This window comes from Oryctolagus cuniculus, chromosome 10, assembly GCF_964237555.1.
Source record: "Oryctolagus cuniculus chromosome 10, mOryCun1.1, whole genome shotgun sequence".
Classification (NCBI taxonomy): domain Eukaryota; kingdom Metazoa; phylum Chordata; class Mammalia; order Lagomorpha; family Leporidae; genus Oryctolagus; species Oryctolagus cuniculus.
In genome coordinates this window covers 60,169,023-60,186,371 of record NC_091441.1, presented here as the reverse complement: position 1 = coordinate 60,186,371, position 17,349 = coordinate 60,169,023, and the positions used below count along the sequence as shown (strand labels likewise).

The 17,349-nt window shown below is 41.3% G+C and overlaps 1 protein-coding gene across 6 annotated transcripts in view; it reads right to left on the bottom strand.

Moving 5' to 3' along the window:
- Positions 1 to 3,503: 3,503 nt before the first annotated feature.
- The window catches only part of LOC100345591 (myosin regulatory light chain 12B), a 28,883-nt gene continuing 15,037 nt past the window's right edge, over positions 3,504 to 17,349 (bottom strand). For all 6 annotated transcript variants that reach the window (XM_002713599.5, XM_070050423.1, XM_008261116.4 and 3 more), the window contains 2 exons: positions 4,901 to 5,062; positions 3,504 to 3,995 (listed from right to left, as the gene is read on the bottom strand). In XM_002713599.5, the coding sequence (XP_002713645.1) occupies positions 3,823 to 3,995; positions 4,901 to 5,062 (335 nt within the window). In that variant the 3' untranslated portion in view covers positions 3,504 to 3,822. The remainder of the gene's footprint in view (positions 3,996 to 4,900; positions 5,063 to 17,349) is intronic.

Genomic DNA, 17,349 nt, shown 5'->3' with positions numbered 1-17,349 from the left:
TTGGCCAATTCCTAGAGTTCTGAGGGTCAAACAAAATAATGAATGATTTTAAAATTGCTCCACAATGGTTAAAAAAAATAGTGTGTAATCACCATTTGCCTGGGAGAACAGGTTCTGGAGTTAGGCTGCCTGGGTTCAAAATATGATCCACTGCCCACCAGCTGTGTAACCTTGGGAAGTTACTTCTCTGCTCCTCAGTGCTCCATCTGTAGAACAGGGATAACAATAACACCCACCTCAAAGGGCAATAGGGCAACATGCTTAGCACAGAGTAAGTACTCAGTGCATTTTCAACATACACACACCCTCACTGCGACCTCCCTAAGAGATCACTATGCGGTTCTCAGAAAGACATTAAATAGAGGATCTTCATTGCCATCGCTAATGTTTATTGGACACAGAAGAGGAACAAGAACTTGGCCTATGTGCCTTCCGGCACTGTACTCCTACAGGCTCTTTGTAGAGTATCCAGATGAAAAGTGTGTGTCAGGTAAACAGAAGGAATTCAAGGAAAAACTACATATTTTGCTTTTAATTTTAATATCCTCCTCCCTCTCCCCACCTTGCCATTTTTCCCAAGTCTGGCCTTAAGCAAAGCAATAAACTAATGCAGATGCCAAAGACAGTAGCAAGACAGAGCTGGAGGGTAAGAAAGAAGTAGGACATGGAGAGGCATTTGATAAGCTTCTTGCCCATTATGTGAGTCCAAGCTGCCCTCACTGGTGATGGCCTCCTAACAGTTCTTCTCCTGCTTTTCTGAATTTTAAGTTTTGTATATTTACTTCAAAGGGAGTGTGAAAGAGAGGGAGAATCTTCCATCCACTGGTTCATTCCCTAAATGATCACAACAGTCAGGACGGGGCCAGGCTGAGGCCAGGAGTCCAGAGCGCCATCTGGGTCTCCCACATGGTGGCAGGGACCCAACCACTTGGGTTGTCAATTCCTGCCTCCCAGGAACATCAGCAGGAAGCTGGATCCCTGGATGCCAAATGGAAGAAACAGACTCAAATGAGCACTGCATTCCCACATGGGAGTCCAGCATCACAAGGGGTAGCTTAAACCACTGCACCACAACACCAGCCCCTACATTGAGTTTTTAAACCTAATTCACATTTCCTTCTTGCTTAAGCCCTGTGACTTTTGAGTCTCTATGTTAGAATCATCCTTGTATCTCTATGCTCCTGCCCTGAGTGGACAGACTCACCTTGATCTTCCCATGGGATCCCCCTAGTCAGATCCCAGCTTTACCTCTCAGGCCATTCCCGACCACCCTCTGCCTTCCGCCCTCGTTCATCTCCACATTCTCACTTGATACTGCGTATTGTCTAGCTCTTCACTACACAACCCCAGCCCCGTGAGGGCAGTGTCCCTGTCTGTCCTGCCTCCAGGTATCAACTCTCATGACAATGCCTGGCACATCATCAGGCGACTGGTAAATGGTGGTGTAATGATGTTCAAGATTCTCTCACTGCATTTTTCTCCATCCTTAAACAGTTAGTTCAGAAACACTTCATGCTGACTTTAAGCTTCGAAGTTCAAACAGGAGCCACTTGTGATTCTTGTACTTGTGGGGCCTTGGACAGAAAATTCAGCATTTCTAAACTTCAGCTCTACCAAGAAAAAGTAGGAATACCTTATGGACCGTAAGGATTAGGTAATAAATGTAAAAACTCAACTAAATTGCAAAGCACTGTACTAGATAACTGGAATTTAAAGATGATTAAAAGGAAGCCCATATCCAAGTACCTAGGTTCAATGCCCAGCTCTGACTCCTGACTCCAGCTTCCTGCTAATGTGGATCTAAGGAGATAGCTGTGATGGCTCAAGGAGTCAGGTTCCTGCTACCCATGGAAGACCTGCTTTGAGTTCCAGGCTCCTGGCTTTAGCCCTGGCCCAGCCTGGGGCTATTGCAGGCAACAGGGGAATGAACTACAAGATGCGAGCTCCATCTGCCTCTCAAATAAGTAACCAAGAAAAAACTTTTTTAAAAAGGAAGCCTGAAGCCGGCGCCGTGGCTCAATAGGCTAATCCTCCACCTTGCGGCGCCGGCACACCGGGTTCTAGTCCCGGTTGGGGCACCGGATTCTGTCCCGGTTGCCCCTCTTCCAGGCCAGCCCTCTGCTGTGGCCAGGGAGTGCAGTGGAGGATGGCCCAGGTGCTTGGGCCCTGCACCCCATGGGAGACCAGGAAAAGCACCTGGCTCCTGGCTCCTGCCATTGGATCAGCGCGGTGCGCCGGCTGCAGCGGCGGCCATTGGAGGGTGAACCAACGGCAAAGGAAGACCTTTCTCTCTCTGTCTCTCTCTCTCACTGTCCACTCTGTCAAAAAAAAAAAAAAAAAAAAAAAAAAAGGAAGCCTGAATTGATAGCAAGTGAGTACAAATTTGCTTACTATATCAAGCTATAAAGCACAAATATTAAACATAAATATGTTGATTTTAATCAGATAAAATACCAAAGACACTTTTAGGAGGGCTAATAGGTTTTGAACAGTGTTTGGAAATTAAATGGATTTTTAAAAAAAATTTTCTCTTTTCATACTTCTCAGCCTTAAGGATCTTTAAAATTTATTTACTTAAAAGGCAGAGTTACAGAGTGAGAGTGAGGGTGAGGGTGAGAGAGAGACAAAGACGGAGAGAGAGGTCTTCCATCCACTGGTTCACTCCCCAAATTACTAACAGCTGGAGCTGGACCAGGCCAAAGCTAGGAGCCAGGATTTTCTTCTAGGTCTCTCATGTGGATACAGGGGCCCAAGGATTGGGGCCATCCTCTGCTGCTTTCCCAGGTGCATTAGCAGGGAGCTGGACTGGAAGTGGAGCAGCCAAGATTCAAACTGCTGCCCATATGGGATGCTGGCGCTGCAGGTTACGGCTTAACCTGCTAGGCCACAGTGCCAGTTCATAGCCGTGAGATCTTAAATGCACTCACAGCAGCCTTGTCTGCCTTCCCATCCTTCTCCATAGTTTACACCACATATAATAGTCTTGTTTATAACCTTCTGTCTTCCATTTTAACCTGAGACAGAATTTCCTGAAATTACCTTCAATTCTCACTACTGTGACTTTGATCAATGACACAACTATTCTGAGCTCAGTTCCCCACTTGAAATACAGGGCTAAAGACAACCTGTCTCCTGAAGCTACTGGGAGGAGTCAATGAAAATTACATTATTTGCAATGCTCTGCATACAGTGAATGTTCAATAAGTATTCTTCAGAATTTTGCTTCATCTTAGAATTTTAGATCAACAAAATGTTAATGATTCCTCAGATACAGTCTATCACTTTAGAGTTTACACATCTAGTTCTGGAAGTATGAAAAACAAAGGCTTATAGCATACAATGCTAACATGTAATTAAAGGTTCTGAAGAACACTATTCCATATGTGAGAAACCAATTTCACCATGAAATCTGAATTCCATGAAGTTGAAAACCTACAGAAAGGACTACCCCCCCAACTATCACTTATTTAACTTGCCATTATATTCCATTTGAGTCAGCATAATTTTTATTTCAAAATAGCATTTTTATTATATAAAAAGGTAAAAATCCACCAAAATCAGAAATACGGATATATTTCCTAGGCTTTCACATTTGTTGATTTTTATTCGCAATCTCTTTTTCAATACAATTTACAACCTTGTCCCCATTTCCAGTCTGATTATACAAGTGCTAAGTGGCAGAAAGGTCTGGAATAAATACATCAAAAAAGGGCAAAGCTGTGAAACTAAGCTGCATGCAACAGGTTCTATGAGGGTGGGGGAAGTGTCTGAGAAATAGAATAGTGTAAGACAATTAAAGAGAAGATTTTAACTAAAGTTCTCTCAGTCATCCTTGTCTTTCGCTCCATGTTTAAGGATGCGTGTGAACTCAATGTAATTGAAGTTCCCCTTTTTGTCAATGGGAGCTTCTCTGTAGAGCTCGTCCACCTCCTCGTCTGTAAACCGGTCTCCCATGGTTGTCAGCAGCTCTCTCAGGTAGTCCTCCTGAATGGTGCCTGGAGGGCAAGAGAAAGAAGGGAGTCATGCATACTTCCTGGCACGCTAATGGTTCATTTCTGAATTCAGATTAGCAATATAAAAGTAATACTACATAATGTAGTTCATGATCTACATATCTGTGTACTAGCTATTCTTGGTCATCCAGTCTTGTTTTAAGTAACACAGTTGCCTTTTATTCACTTTTTAAAATATCCATATTTTGGGGGCCGGCACTGTAGCATAGTGGGTAAAGCTGCTGCCTGCAGTGCTAGCATTCCATAGGGGCATCGGTTTGAGTCCCAGCTGTTCCACTTCTAATCGAGCTCTCTGATGATGGCTCAAGTCCACACCTGCATGGGAGACCTGAAGAAGCTGGCTTTGGATCTGCCCAGCTCTGGCCGTTGTGGCCATTTAGGGAGTGAACCAGCAACAGAAGACTTCTCTCTCTCTTTCTGCCTCTCTATAACTCTGCCTTTCAAATAAATAATAACTTTTTTAAAAAATACGTATTTTGTTACTTTTTAAAAAATTTTCTAAAGGACTTGGCATCGTGGTATAGCCGGTCAAGCTGCTGCCCGCAATGCCAGCATCCCATATGCATGTTGGTTTGCGTCCTGGCTGTTCAGTTCCAATCCAGCTCCCTGCTAATGGCCTGGGAAAAGCAGTGGAAATGGCCCAAGTGTCTGGGCCCTTGCCACCCACATGGGAGACCTAGAAAAAAACTCCTGGCTCCTGGCTTTGGCCTGGCCCAGCCTTGGTCATTGTAGCTATCTGGGGAGTAAAGCAGGGGATGGAAGATTCTCTCTCTCTAGGTTAATTCTGCCTTTCAAATCAATAAAGCCATCTTAAAGAAAAATTAAATTTTCTAAAAAATGTTTCATAAACTTCATAATGAGGTTGCACAAAAACAAACAGCACTTACCTGTGGCTTCTTCATCGAAGCATGCAAAAGCATTTCTGATGACGTCTTCAGGATCGGTACCATTCAACTTCTCACCAAACATAGTGAGGAACATGGTGAAATTGATAGGGCCTGGAGCCTCATTCATCATGGCATCAAGGTATGCATCTGTGGGATTCTTCCCTATAAGAATACACATTTTTCACATTCAAGGACAAAGAACTAATGTCAATAAATAATTATTTTGCTATTGTTCTGCTCCTCAACATACTTTTAGAAGTTATATCATCATTTAAAACAAACTTTTCAATTAACTTTAAGAGCATTTAAAAATTTTCTGATAACTGAGAAAATGTTGATGTATCACAAAAATATATTCTCGGCTTAGGCTGAATATTGTTCATTCATTGATACTTTATCAACTTCATTATTTTATATTCAAACCAAAACAAAATTAGCACCTGAACTATGAACCAAGCGATGCCACATTATCACATCCTGAATATTAACATTATCATCCATCAAGGATTTCACTTGCCCATGAATTGGTAACCTTCAAAAATTTGGTTTATGAATTGGTCATTTAAGTTAAAACGATTAGACTGGTTTGGAATTGGGAGCTTATTCTGAGTAATGTCAAATACTGTTAGGTTCTCAGATTTCCCTAAGTGTGGCCTGCATGTGTTGCTGACTACACACGCAGCACTCTCACTACTAACTGTAAAGGGGAATCTTAATCTCAGTTCCAGCTGAGAGCCCTTCCTCAGTCCAGTGGCAGAGGAACGTCTCTGATCCTTCCCTAGAAGAGAGAAATCCCCTTGGGATGCCAGGCGTGCTGGGAATATTTGTGAGGCCCCGTGACACAAGGGAAGTAGCACGGAACAAAGGGTCTGGCATGCTTTCCATCAGCTGTATGTTTTTTGGGGTGTGTGTGTGAGGGGTGGAGAGGGGTGGCACACCTGGGATTCAAAACCTATAAATGGACTGGTTGAAGCTGGCATCTCAAAGGTCCCTTCCAGTATGAAGTTTGTATGATTCTATGTCAAAAGAACATCTGGGGCTGGCGCTGTGGTGTAGCGGGGTAAGCTGCCGCCTAAAGCACCAGCGTCCTAGATGGGCACCGGCTCATGTCCTGGCTGCTCCACGTCTGATGTGCCTGGGAAAGCAGGGAGGATGGCCCAAATCCTTGGACCCCTGCATCCACATGGGAGTCCTGGAGAAGCTCCTGGCTTCAGCCTGTTCCAGCCCTGGCTGTGGTGGCCATTTGGAGAGTGAACCAGCAGATGGAAGATCGACCTCTCTCTAACTCTGCCTTTCAAATAATAAATCTTTCAAAAGAAAAAAAGAACACCTAATAGTTACACTTAAAGATGTATCTAAAAATTACACACAACTGAGTACTACTGAGAGTCAAATCTAGAATTAGACCTCATATGTAAGCTTTTTAATCCTAGAAATTTAGGTGAAACTTAATACCATGTTGGCATCTATTTCAGTGAATTATAATCATACCTTGTCACATTTTTAAAAAAATTCAATACAAAATCTTACCCAAAATAAAATTCAAAATTCACTGAATAAGCAAAAGTATCCCCAAATCTACTTTTCTACATGCAGATTTAACCAAACTCTCTTGTAGCTCTTTATTTCTTTTTTTTTTTTTTTGGAGGGGAAAAAAACTGTAACCAAAGGTGTTAAGAAAACTGTTAAAATACCAAAGACAAAGGAATTTAAAATGTGTTGGTTTAGCTAAGCACATAAGGAGCTATTCAAGACATCCAATAAAATTTGTTCATTTGGAAAGTAAATAGAGGTACATATCTTTAAAGGCACAGGTTTCCCCCAAAATGGAGGGCCCAAAGTCAGCCTCTTAGTCTCCCACTATTTACCCATTAAATAAATATTCATTGAGCATCTATTATGAGTCAGGTATGGACTTGAGGGTTCAATCTTTGGAACAAAGTGAAATCCCTCAGTTTTCTTCAGTGGCTTTCACTACTGGCTTTCAGTAGTGATGGACCCCAAAGGATGCACTCAGTTAGCTACTGAGAATGTGAGAAACACTGGGATATAATCTACCTGCAAGTCAACAAGTTAGACCAGTGTCTTGATTCTATTCTTACTCTGGATAAAGGAAATGTTGCAGAATGTTAACAGTTGGTGAGGATTCGTAAAAGATGTATGGGTATTCACGGTACTGTTCTTTCTGTACTTGGACAGGAAAGGGACATCCAAGCATAGGAAGCACACAGAACTCCTAATAGAGATGACCAGAAAACATCCTCACCACAACACATTGTAGTCAAACTCTACACAGTAAAACATAAAGAACAGATTCTAAAATGTACATGAGAGAAACACCAGATTACTTTCAGTGGATCTCATTAGACTCACAGTAGACTTCTCATCAGAAATCCTACAGGCTAGGAGAGAATGGTGATATATTCCAAGTCTTAAAAAAAAAAAAAAAAAAAAAAAACCGTCAGCCCAGAATACTGTACCCTGCAAAGCTTTCATTTATGAATGAAAGTGAAATAAATAAAAACCTTCCATAACAAAAAGAAATTGAAAGAATTTGTCACAACTAGTCCAGCCTTACAAAAGATGTTTAAGGATGTGCCACACACAGAAACATGGTCATCACTACAAAAGAAGGTGAAGGCAGAAAACCTCCCAGTAAAAGTACAGAGGAAATAGAAAGTAAACAATGGAAATATTTATGGAAATCTGCACCTCCATGTTTATTGCAGCTCAATTCACAATAGCTTAGACATGGAAGCAACCTAAATGTCCATCAACCAAAGATTGGATGAAGAAATTGTGGAATATGTACACCATGGAATACTACACAGCAGTAAAAAAGGATGAAATCTGGTGCTTTGCAACAAAATGGAGCAAGCTGGAAAACCTTATACTTAGTGAAATAACCCAGTCCCAAAGAGACAAACACCATATGTTTTCACTGATTTGGGAGAATCAACAGCACAGCTAAAATGAATAAAAGCTATAGAAGTGAAATAGTCACTTTTAGAACCAATGTCTTCAAGAATCCTTGACCTGTTAAGAGACAGTTGAATATTGTTGCCCCCCCCCCTTTTTTTTGGACAGGCAGAGTTAGAGAGAGAGAGAGACAGAGAGAAAGGTCTTCCTTCTATTGGTTCACCCCCTAAATGGCCGCTACGGCTGGCATGCCACACAGATCTGAAGCCAGGAGCCAGGTGCTTCCTCCTGGTCTCCCATGCAGGTGCAGGGTCCAAGCACTTGGGCCATCCTCCACTGCCTTCCCGGGCCACAGCAGAGAGCTGGACTGGAAGAGGAGCAACCGGGACAGAATCCAGCACCCCAACTGGGACTAGAACCCGGGGTACCGGCACCGCAGGCAGAGGATTAGCCAAATGAGCCGCGGTGCCGGCTGACCATTGTTACTTTTTACTGTGTATATTCTTTTTGTTTTGTTTTGTCGGTTTTTTTCTGTTTTCTTTCTCTCTCTCTCTCATCTCTCTACTTCACACTATATACTGAACTCTCTATGTAAGGCAATTGGAAGAAGATCCCAGTTAAAAACAAGGGAGGGAATAAGAGATAGAAGAAGTAGTCTAAAACTGTAAAACAGTATAGTTCTGCATATAGGCATATAGACTTACCTCTTAGGGTACAGACTAAGAACTAATCATGGGGCTCCAAACCCATAAGAATCGGTGCTATAAACACCATCTTCACTGTTACAATGGTCATATTAAATGTTAAAGGCAACAGATAGACCGATCTAAGTTTAAAAGGGATGACATAAATAACATCAAGTACCCCGTAAAAATAACAGAATTAAAAAGGGAAGGAAGGAAGGACCAACATGGGAAGCAGTCCACATAGCAGACTCCTAGAATGACTTTCGCAGTAAAAAACACTCTGACCTCAGAATCAACCCATAAGGCTTCCTGGTCAGGCTGAAAGGCCTGCAAGAGCATCTCTCGCATGGGAAGACAAGACTCTGTGGAAAGAAAGAAAAATCCTGCACAGAGGATCTCTGCGAGACCTCAGAGGAAAGGAAGGGTCATCAAAGAAGGAGACACTCTTCTCTGAAGGGAGAGGAGAACATCCACTTTGCTTATGGCCGTGTCCAAATACCGACGGAGTCTATGGTCACAAAAGGCCTCCATAGCCCTGGCAGCCCACGACAAAGCCTTGGATGATCATTGATGTCATAAAAAAGAGTGCTAATTGTTAAAGGAACAACAGTAGTCACTGTGCACTTGGTCCCCAGGTAGGACCTCTGTCCCTACTGAATTGTAATATGAGAATCAACTGCAAATCCTCTCCCCAAACTGTATTCTATATGTTGTATATGGGCATGGGGGCAAATTGTTGAAATCTATGATTAGCATAGAGCTGGTCTTCTGTATATAAAGTCATACTAAAAATGATCCATAATGGAAGGAGATGGGAGAAGGAACGGAAGGTGGGATGGAAGCGGGGTGGGGAGAATGGGGGAAAGGACCACTGTATTCTAAAGTTGTATCTATGTAAAAATGCATTCAATAAATTAAAAAAATACATATTTATGGAAAAAATGGCAGGGACAAGAGTCCTTATTAATAGTTACCTTGAATGTAAATGGCCTCAACTCTCCAGTTAAAAGATCCATATTGGCAGATGGAAAAAAACAAAAACAAAAACACTCATCCCACCAACAAAGATATACACAGACTGAAAGTGAAAGGATGGAAAGATATTCCATTCTAACAGAAACCAAAACAGAGCTAGTGTAGCCATCCTAATATGAAACAAAATAGACTTTAACACAAAAATTGCTAAGAGACAAATAAGGGAACTATGCAATGATTAAAGGATCAATTCCAACAGGAAGATGTGACTATAATAAATGTATACGTACCTAATTATAGGGCACCTGACTATTTAAAAGAAATGTTAATGCATTTAAAGGGAGACATAGACTCCCATACAATAGTAATGGGGGACTTCAATACCCCACTTTCAACAATGGACAGATTAACCAGACAGATAATCAGCAAGGAAACAGCAGAGTTAATTGAGGCTATAGACCACATGGACCTAACAGATACCTACAGAACTTTTCATCCTAGAGTTGCAGAATACACATTCTTCCTACCAATGGATGGAACTTTCTTTTGGATACAGCACAGGCCAGGCCATAAAGCAAGTCTCAGCAAATTAAAAAAAAAAAAAAAATTGAAATCATACCATGCATCTTCTCTAACCACAATGGAATGAAGCTGGAAATCAACAACTCAAGAATCTCTAGAACATATGCACACACACAGAAACTGAATAACATGCTCCTGAATGAATAGTGGATCACAGAAGAAATCAAAAACTGTTAAGGAACATTCTTTTTTTTATATTATTTTTTGAACTCTTTACTTTGCTATTAGACCCAAAGGGAGATATAGACTCCAATACAGTAATAATGGGTGACTTCAACACCCCACTCTCTTCAATGTACAGATTATCCAGACCAAAAAAAATCAATAAAGATAGACTGGAGTTGAAACATACTATCAAGCAAATGGATCTAACAGACATTTACAGGACAATTAACCCAACAGCTACAGAATATACATTCTTCTCATCAGCACATGGAACATTTTCTAGGCTAGACCACATATTAGGCCATAAATCAAGTCTCAGCAAATTTAAAAATACTGAAATCATACCATGATCTTCTCAGACCATAATGGAGTAAAACTAGAAATCAGCAAGAAGAAAACAGAACACTCATAAATAGAAATTAAACAACATGCTACTCTACGATCCATGGGTCATTGAAGAAATTAAAAAGGAAATCAAATATTTTCTTGAAATAAATGAAAATGAAAACACAACATATCAAAATCTGTAGGGTACAGCAAAAGCAGTATTAACAGGGAAGTTTATAGCATTAAACACTTACATTAAAAAAAGATGTCTCAAATATCTAATGATGCATCTTGAAGACTCAGAAAAATAAGAACCAAACTTAAAATCATCAGGAGGTAAGAAATAAGGATCAGAGCAGAAATAAATGAAATTGAAACTAAAAAAACCATACAAAAGATCAACAAAACAAAAAGTTTGAGAAGATAAACAAAATAGATAAAACTCTAGCCAGACTAACAAAGAGAAAAAACTCAAATAAATAAAATTAGAGATGAAAAAAGAGACATTACAATTGATACCACTGAAATACAAAGGATCGTAAGAAGCTATTATTAAGAACCATATGCCAGTAAACTAGAAAACTTCAAAGAAATGGATAAATTCCTGGATTCACATCAACTACAAAGATTAAATCAAGATGATATAGACAATCTAAACAGATCCATAACATGCAATGAGATTGAAGCAGTAATTAAAAGTCTTCCATTGAGGAAAAGTCCAGGACCTGATGATTTTAAAATGATTTATTCATTTATTTGAAAGGCATAGCTACAAAGAGAGAGGGAGAGACAGAGATCTTTATCTGCTGGTTCACTCCTCAAATGGTCACAATGACCAGGGCTGGACCAGGCTAAAGTCAGGAGCCAGGAGCTTCTTCCTGGTCTCCCAGGTGGGGTCCAATTACTTGAGCTATCTTCTACTGCATCCCCAGGTGCATTAGTAGGGAGCTGGATCAGAAGTGGAGCAGCCAGGGGCCGGCGTTGTGGTGCAGCGGGTTAAAAAGCCCTGGTCTTGGCCGGCGCCGCGGCTCACTTGGCTAATAATCCGCCTGTGGCACCGGCACCCCAGGTTCTAGTCGCGCCGGATTCTGTCCCAGTTGCTCCTCTCCCAGTCCAGCTCCCTGCTGTGGCCTGGGAAGGCAGTGGAGAATGGTCCAAGTGCCTGGGCCCTGCACCCGCGTTGGAGACCAGGAGGAATCACCTGGCTCCTAGCTTCGGATTGGCACAGTGCACCAGGTGTAGTGGCCATCTGGGGGGTGAACCAACAGAAGGAAGACCTTTTTCTCTGTCTCTCTAACTGCCTGTCAAAAAAAAAAAAAAAAAAAAAGCAGCCCTGGTCTTTAAGTGCTGGCATCCCATATGGGCACCAGTTCTAGTCCCTGCTGTTCCTCTTCTGATCCAGCTCTCTGCTATGACCTGGGAAAACAGTAAAAGATGGCCCAAGTCCTTGGACCCCTGCACCCATGTGGGGGACCTGGAAGAAGCTCCTGGCTTTGGATCAGCACAGCTCCGGCCATTGTGGCCATCTGGGGAGTGAAACAGCGGAAGAAAGACCCCTCTCTCTGTCTCTACCTCTCTCTGTAACTCTGTCTTTCAAATAAATAAATAAATAAATAATAAAATATATTAAAAAAAAAAAGAAGTAGAGCAGCCAGGACTCGAACTGGCACCTACACAGGATGCCAGAGCCACAGGCAGCTGCTTTACCTGGTATGCCACAGTGCCAGCCCCAACCTGATGGCTTTACTACTGAATTCTACAAAACATTCAAAGAGGAAGTTAACTCTGAAATTCTTCAAACTATTCCAAAATACTGAACAGGATGGAGATCAGCAAACTCTTTCTATGAGGCTAGCATTACTTTGATACCAAAACCAAAGATACAACATAAAAATAAAACCACAGGGGCCAGCACTGTGGCTTAGTGGGTAAAAGCTGCTACCTGCAGTGCCGGCACCCCATGTGGGTGCTCATTCAAGTCTCAGCTGCTCCACTTCCAACCCAGCTCTCTGCTAATGTGTCTGGGAAAGCAGCAGAGGATGGCCCACGTGGGAGGCCTGGATCCTGGCTTCATTTGGATCAGCCCAGCTCTGGCCGTTGAGGCCATCTGTGGAGTGAATCAGCAGATGGAAGGCTTCTCTCTCTCTGCCTCTCTATAACTCTGCCTTTCAAATAAATCAATCTTTAAAGAAAACTACAGACCTATATACTTAATGAACATAGATTCTCAACAAAATACTAGCAAATCACATCAAAAAAGATCATATATCACAATCAAGTGGGATTTATCCCAGAAGTCCAAGGGTGGCTCAACATTCACAAATCGGTAAATGTTATAAATCACATGAAAAGAATGAAGAACAAAAACCATATGGTCATCTCAATAGATGCAAAGAAAGCATTTGATAAGATTCAATACCCCTTCATGATAAAAACCCTCCACAAATTAGGTATAGAAAGAACAATTCTCAAAATTATAAAGGCTATATATCACAAATCAACAGCTAATATCATACTGAATGGGGAAAAACTGAAAGCATTTCCCCTAAGATCTGGAAAAAGACAAGGACATCCACATTCAACACTTATTCAATAAAGTACTGGAAGTTTTAGCAAGAGCAATTAGGAGAAAGAAATAAAGGGCATCACGGGGCTGGCTCTGTGGTGCAGCGGGTTAATGCCGTGGCCTGAAGCGCTGGCATCCCATATGGGCGCTGGTTGAGACCCGGCTACTCCTTTTCCGATCCAGCTCTCTGCTGTGGCCTGGGAAAGCAGTAGAAGATGGCCCAAGTCCTTGGGCCCCTGCAACCGCATGGGAGACCCAAAGAAGCTCCTGTCTCCTGGCTTCAGATCAGCACAGCTCCGGCCGTTGAGGCCAACTGGGTAGTGAACCATTGGATGGACGACCTCTCTCTTTCTGCCTCTCCTCTCTGTGTAACTCTTTCAAATAAATAAATAAATCTCAAAAAAAAAAAAAAAAAAAAAAGGGCATCAAAATTAGAAAATAGGAAGTCAAATTATCTATGTTTGCAGATGATATGATGTTGCACGTGGAAAAATCTAAACATCCCACCAGAAAGTTGTTAGAATTGATAAACCAGTTCAGTAAAGTTGCAGAATACAAAATAAGCATACAAAAAACAGCTTTTTTGTATGTTAATGATGAACTCACAGAAAGAGAAATCAAGAAAGAAATCCCAAGCACAAAAACCAACCAAAAAATCAAATATTAGGAATAAATTTAATCAAGAAGCGGAAGATTTCTACAGTGAAAATTATCAAACACTAATGAAAGAAATCATAAGGGACATAAAAAAATAGAAAGGTCTTCCTTGCTCATGGATCAGGAGAATCAATATTAAGATGTCTATACTACCCAAAGCAATATTCAGATTCAATGCAATGCCTATCAAAATACCAATGACATTCTTTACAAAATTAGAAAAAGCGATCCTAACATTTATATGGAATCACAAAAAAACCAGAAGAGCCAAAGCAATCCTGAATCCTGTAGAAGAAAAATCAAGCTGGAGGCATCCTAATACCTGACTTCAAAGCACACTACAAAGCTATAGTAATTAAAACAGCATGGTACTGGCATAAAAACCAATACACAGATCAATGGAAGAGCACAGTTACCCCAGAAATTATTCCACATACATACAGCCAAGTGATTTTTTAAAAGATTTATTTATTTGAAAGGTAGTTACAGAGAGGCAGAGGCACAGAGAGGGAGGTCTTCTATCCACTGATTCACTCCCCAGCATGCTGCGCTGATCTGAAGCCAGGAGCCAGGAGCTTCTTCCAGGTCTCCCATGTGGGTACAGGGGCCCAAAGACTTAGGCCATCTTCTACTGCTTTCCCAGGCCATAGCAGAGAGCTGGACTGGAAGTGAAGCAGCAGGGACTAGAAGTGGCACCCATATGGGATGGCAGCACTGCAGGCAGCAGCTTTACCCGCTATACTACAGCGCCAACCCTGCCAGGTAATGTTTGATAAAAGTGCTCAGACCATACAGTAGCATAAGGATAATCTCATCAACAAATAGCGCTGGCAGAACTGTATATGTAGAAGAATGAAATTAGAGCCATACCTCTCACCATATAAAACAATTAACTTAAGATGTATCAAATACTTGAATTTAAGACTTGAGACTATGAAGTTGCTGTAAGAAAATGTAGGGGAAACACTCCAAGACTTAGTGTAGGGGACAACTTCTTGGACAAGACCTCCAAAGCATAGATAACAAAAGCAAAACTAAACAAATGGGACTCCATCAAACTCAAGAGCTTTTGCACAGCAAAGAAATATTAATAGAGTGATGAGACACCCAACAGAATGGGAAAAAATATCTGCAAACCACCTATCTGACAAAGGATTAATAAGCCAACTATATCAGCAATTTAAAATTCAACAACAAAAACACAACCAATCCAGTTGAGAAATGGGCAAAGGACTTCAAAACTTCTTAAAAAAATGGCCAAGAAATATATGAAAAAATGCTCAACACCACTAGCCATCAGGGAAATGCAAACCAAAACCACAGTGAGACAGTACCTCACTCCTGTCAGAATGGCTAAAATCCAAAACACAGAGACTAACAAATGCTGGCGAGGATATTGGTGGGAATGTAAATTAGTGCAGCCAGTGTGGAAAACAGTGCGGAGATTTCTTAAAAAATAGAAATAGACTTGTCATAGGATCCAGCAATCCCACTACTGGGCATATACACAAAAGGCATGAAGACGTTGTATCAAAGAGATACCTGCACACCATGCTTCTAGCAGCACCATTCACAGTAGCCAAAATTTGGAATCAACCAAAGTACACATCATCAGATGAATGAATATAGAAAAAATGGTGTATATATACACAATGGAATATTATTCAGCTATGAAAGAGAATGAAATTCTACCATGTGTAGCAAAATGGGCACAACTAGAGGACATCATGCTGAGTGAAATAAGCTGGACACAGAAAGAAAAGCACTGCCATGTTCTCTCTTGTATGTGGGAGCTAAAATTTGAAAAACAAACAAAACATCTATGTGTATCAACATTGCTGCAAATATAGTTTTGCAAAACTTTTATTCCCTTGTCAAACCAATGGTTAAGAATGTTATACCAGAGGGACAACACTGTGGTATAGTCGGTTAAGCTTCCACCTGTGAAGTTAGTTACCCATATGGGTGCCAGTTCAAGTCTTAGCTGCTCCACTTTCAAACCAGCTCTCTGCTATGGCCTGCGAAAGCAGCAGAAGATGGCCCAAGTCCCTGGGCCCCTGAAACTCAGTGGGAGACCTGGAAGAAGCTCCTGGCTCCTGGCTTTGGCCTGGACCAGGCCTTCTGCTGTGGCCATTTAGGGAGTGAAACAGTGGATGGAAGATTCTCTCTCTCTCTCTGTAACTCTGCCTTTCAAATAAAATAAATAATTTTTTTTAAAAAATGTTATATTATTATAGTTTTAACCATCTCTGAGTACTTTAAAATTTACTGTATATGGGTTAATGGTCATTATTGCATTCAATTATTGTTTAGAGCTGTTGTCTATATTCCCATCAAACTAAGGTCTTTTTGTTTTTTACTTGTTAAACTTCTTACTTGGTGAAGTATTAAACCTTTTTACTGTAATGCAGATTTAAATATGCTACCTCAAAAACTTAAAAAAAAAAAAGAAGAAGAAAGGGGGAGAGGGAGAGGGAGGGAAGGAGAGAGGGAAGAAGGGAATATCATACGTTCCCAGAATTCTAACTACAAATCCCACTAAGTCTATTGTAAACTCATTAAAAATTAAAAGAAAACAAAAGAGCTCAATAAAAAAAAATCATGAGGGCTGGCACTGTGGTGTAGTAGGTTAAGCCTCTACCTGTGGTACCAGCATCCCACATGGGCGCTGGTTTGTGTCTGGCTGCTTCTCTTCTGATCTAGCTCTCTCTTTATGGTCTGAGAAACAAGTGGAAGATGGCTCAAATGCTTGGGCCCCTGCACCTACACGGGAAACCGGGAAGAAACTCCTGGCTCCTGGCTTTAGATCAGCCCAGCTCCGGCCACTGTGGTCATCTAGGGAGTGAACCGGCAGATAGAAGACTTCTCTCTCTGCTTCTCAAATAAATAAACCTTTTTTAAAAATTACGTTAAAGATTTATCCATAATTTGTGTTATGTTGTCAGTAGTGATAGGAGGAATTAAGAAACAAAATAAAATTGCATTCATTGTATACAAAATTTATTCTTCAGAAATGTAATAAAAATTTCAATTATTTCCTTAAAATATTGTCAAAGTCCCTACTGCCCTCCCTCAGTCATTACCACTTGTTCCCATCACCTCTTTACAACTTGCCCTCCACCTTTACTAACTCTTCTGTATTACTAACTGTATTTGTCATTTGAAATTCTGCTTTCTTGCCACCTACCCATCACCAGGCTTTCCCCAACAGACCTAAAGTAACAAGCTAACAAGAACATAAACCCACCTGGCCAGACTAGCTGCCACATTCCCAACCCATGAGCTTATCCCCTCATGTCTGGACAAGTCTCAGTACAGCACTTCTCACACACTTCTCTCAAGAGGACTTTTGAGACAAGGAAAGAAATATTTGTGCATCATTTAAAAATGATTCACAAAGAATTAGATTATTTTTGTGGGGAAAAGGCATATAAAGAGTATGTCTGGGGCCGGTGCCATGGCGTAGCCTATGGTGCCAGCATCCCATATGGGCGCTGGTTCAAGTCCCGGCTGCTCCTCTTCTAGTGCAGCTCTCTGCTATGGCCTGGGAAAGCAGCAGAAGATAGCTCAAG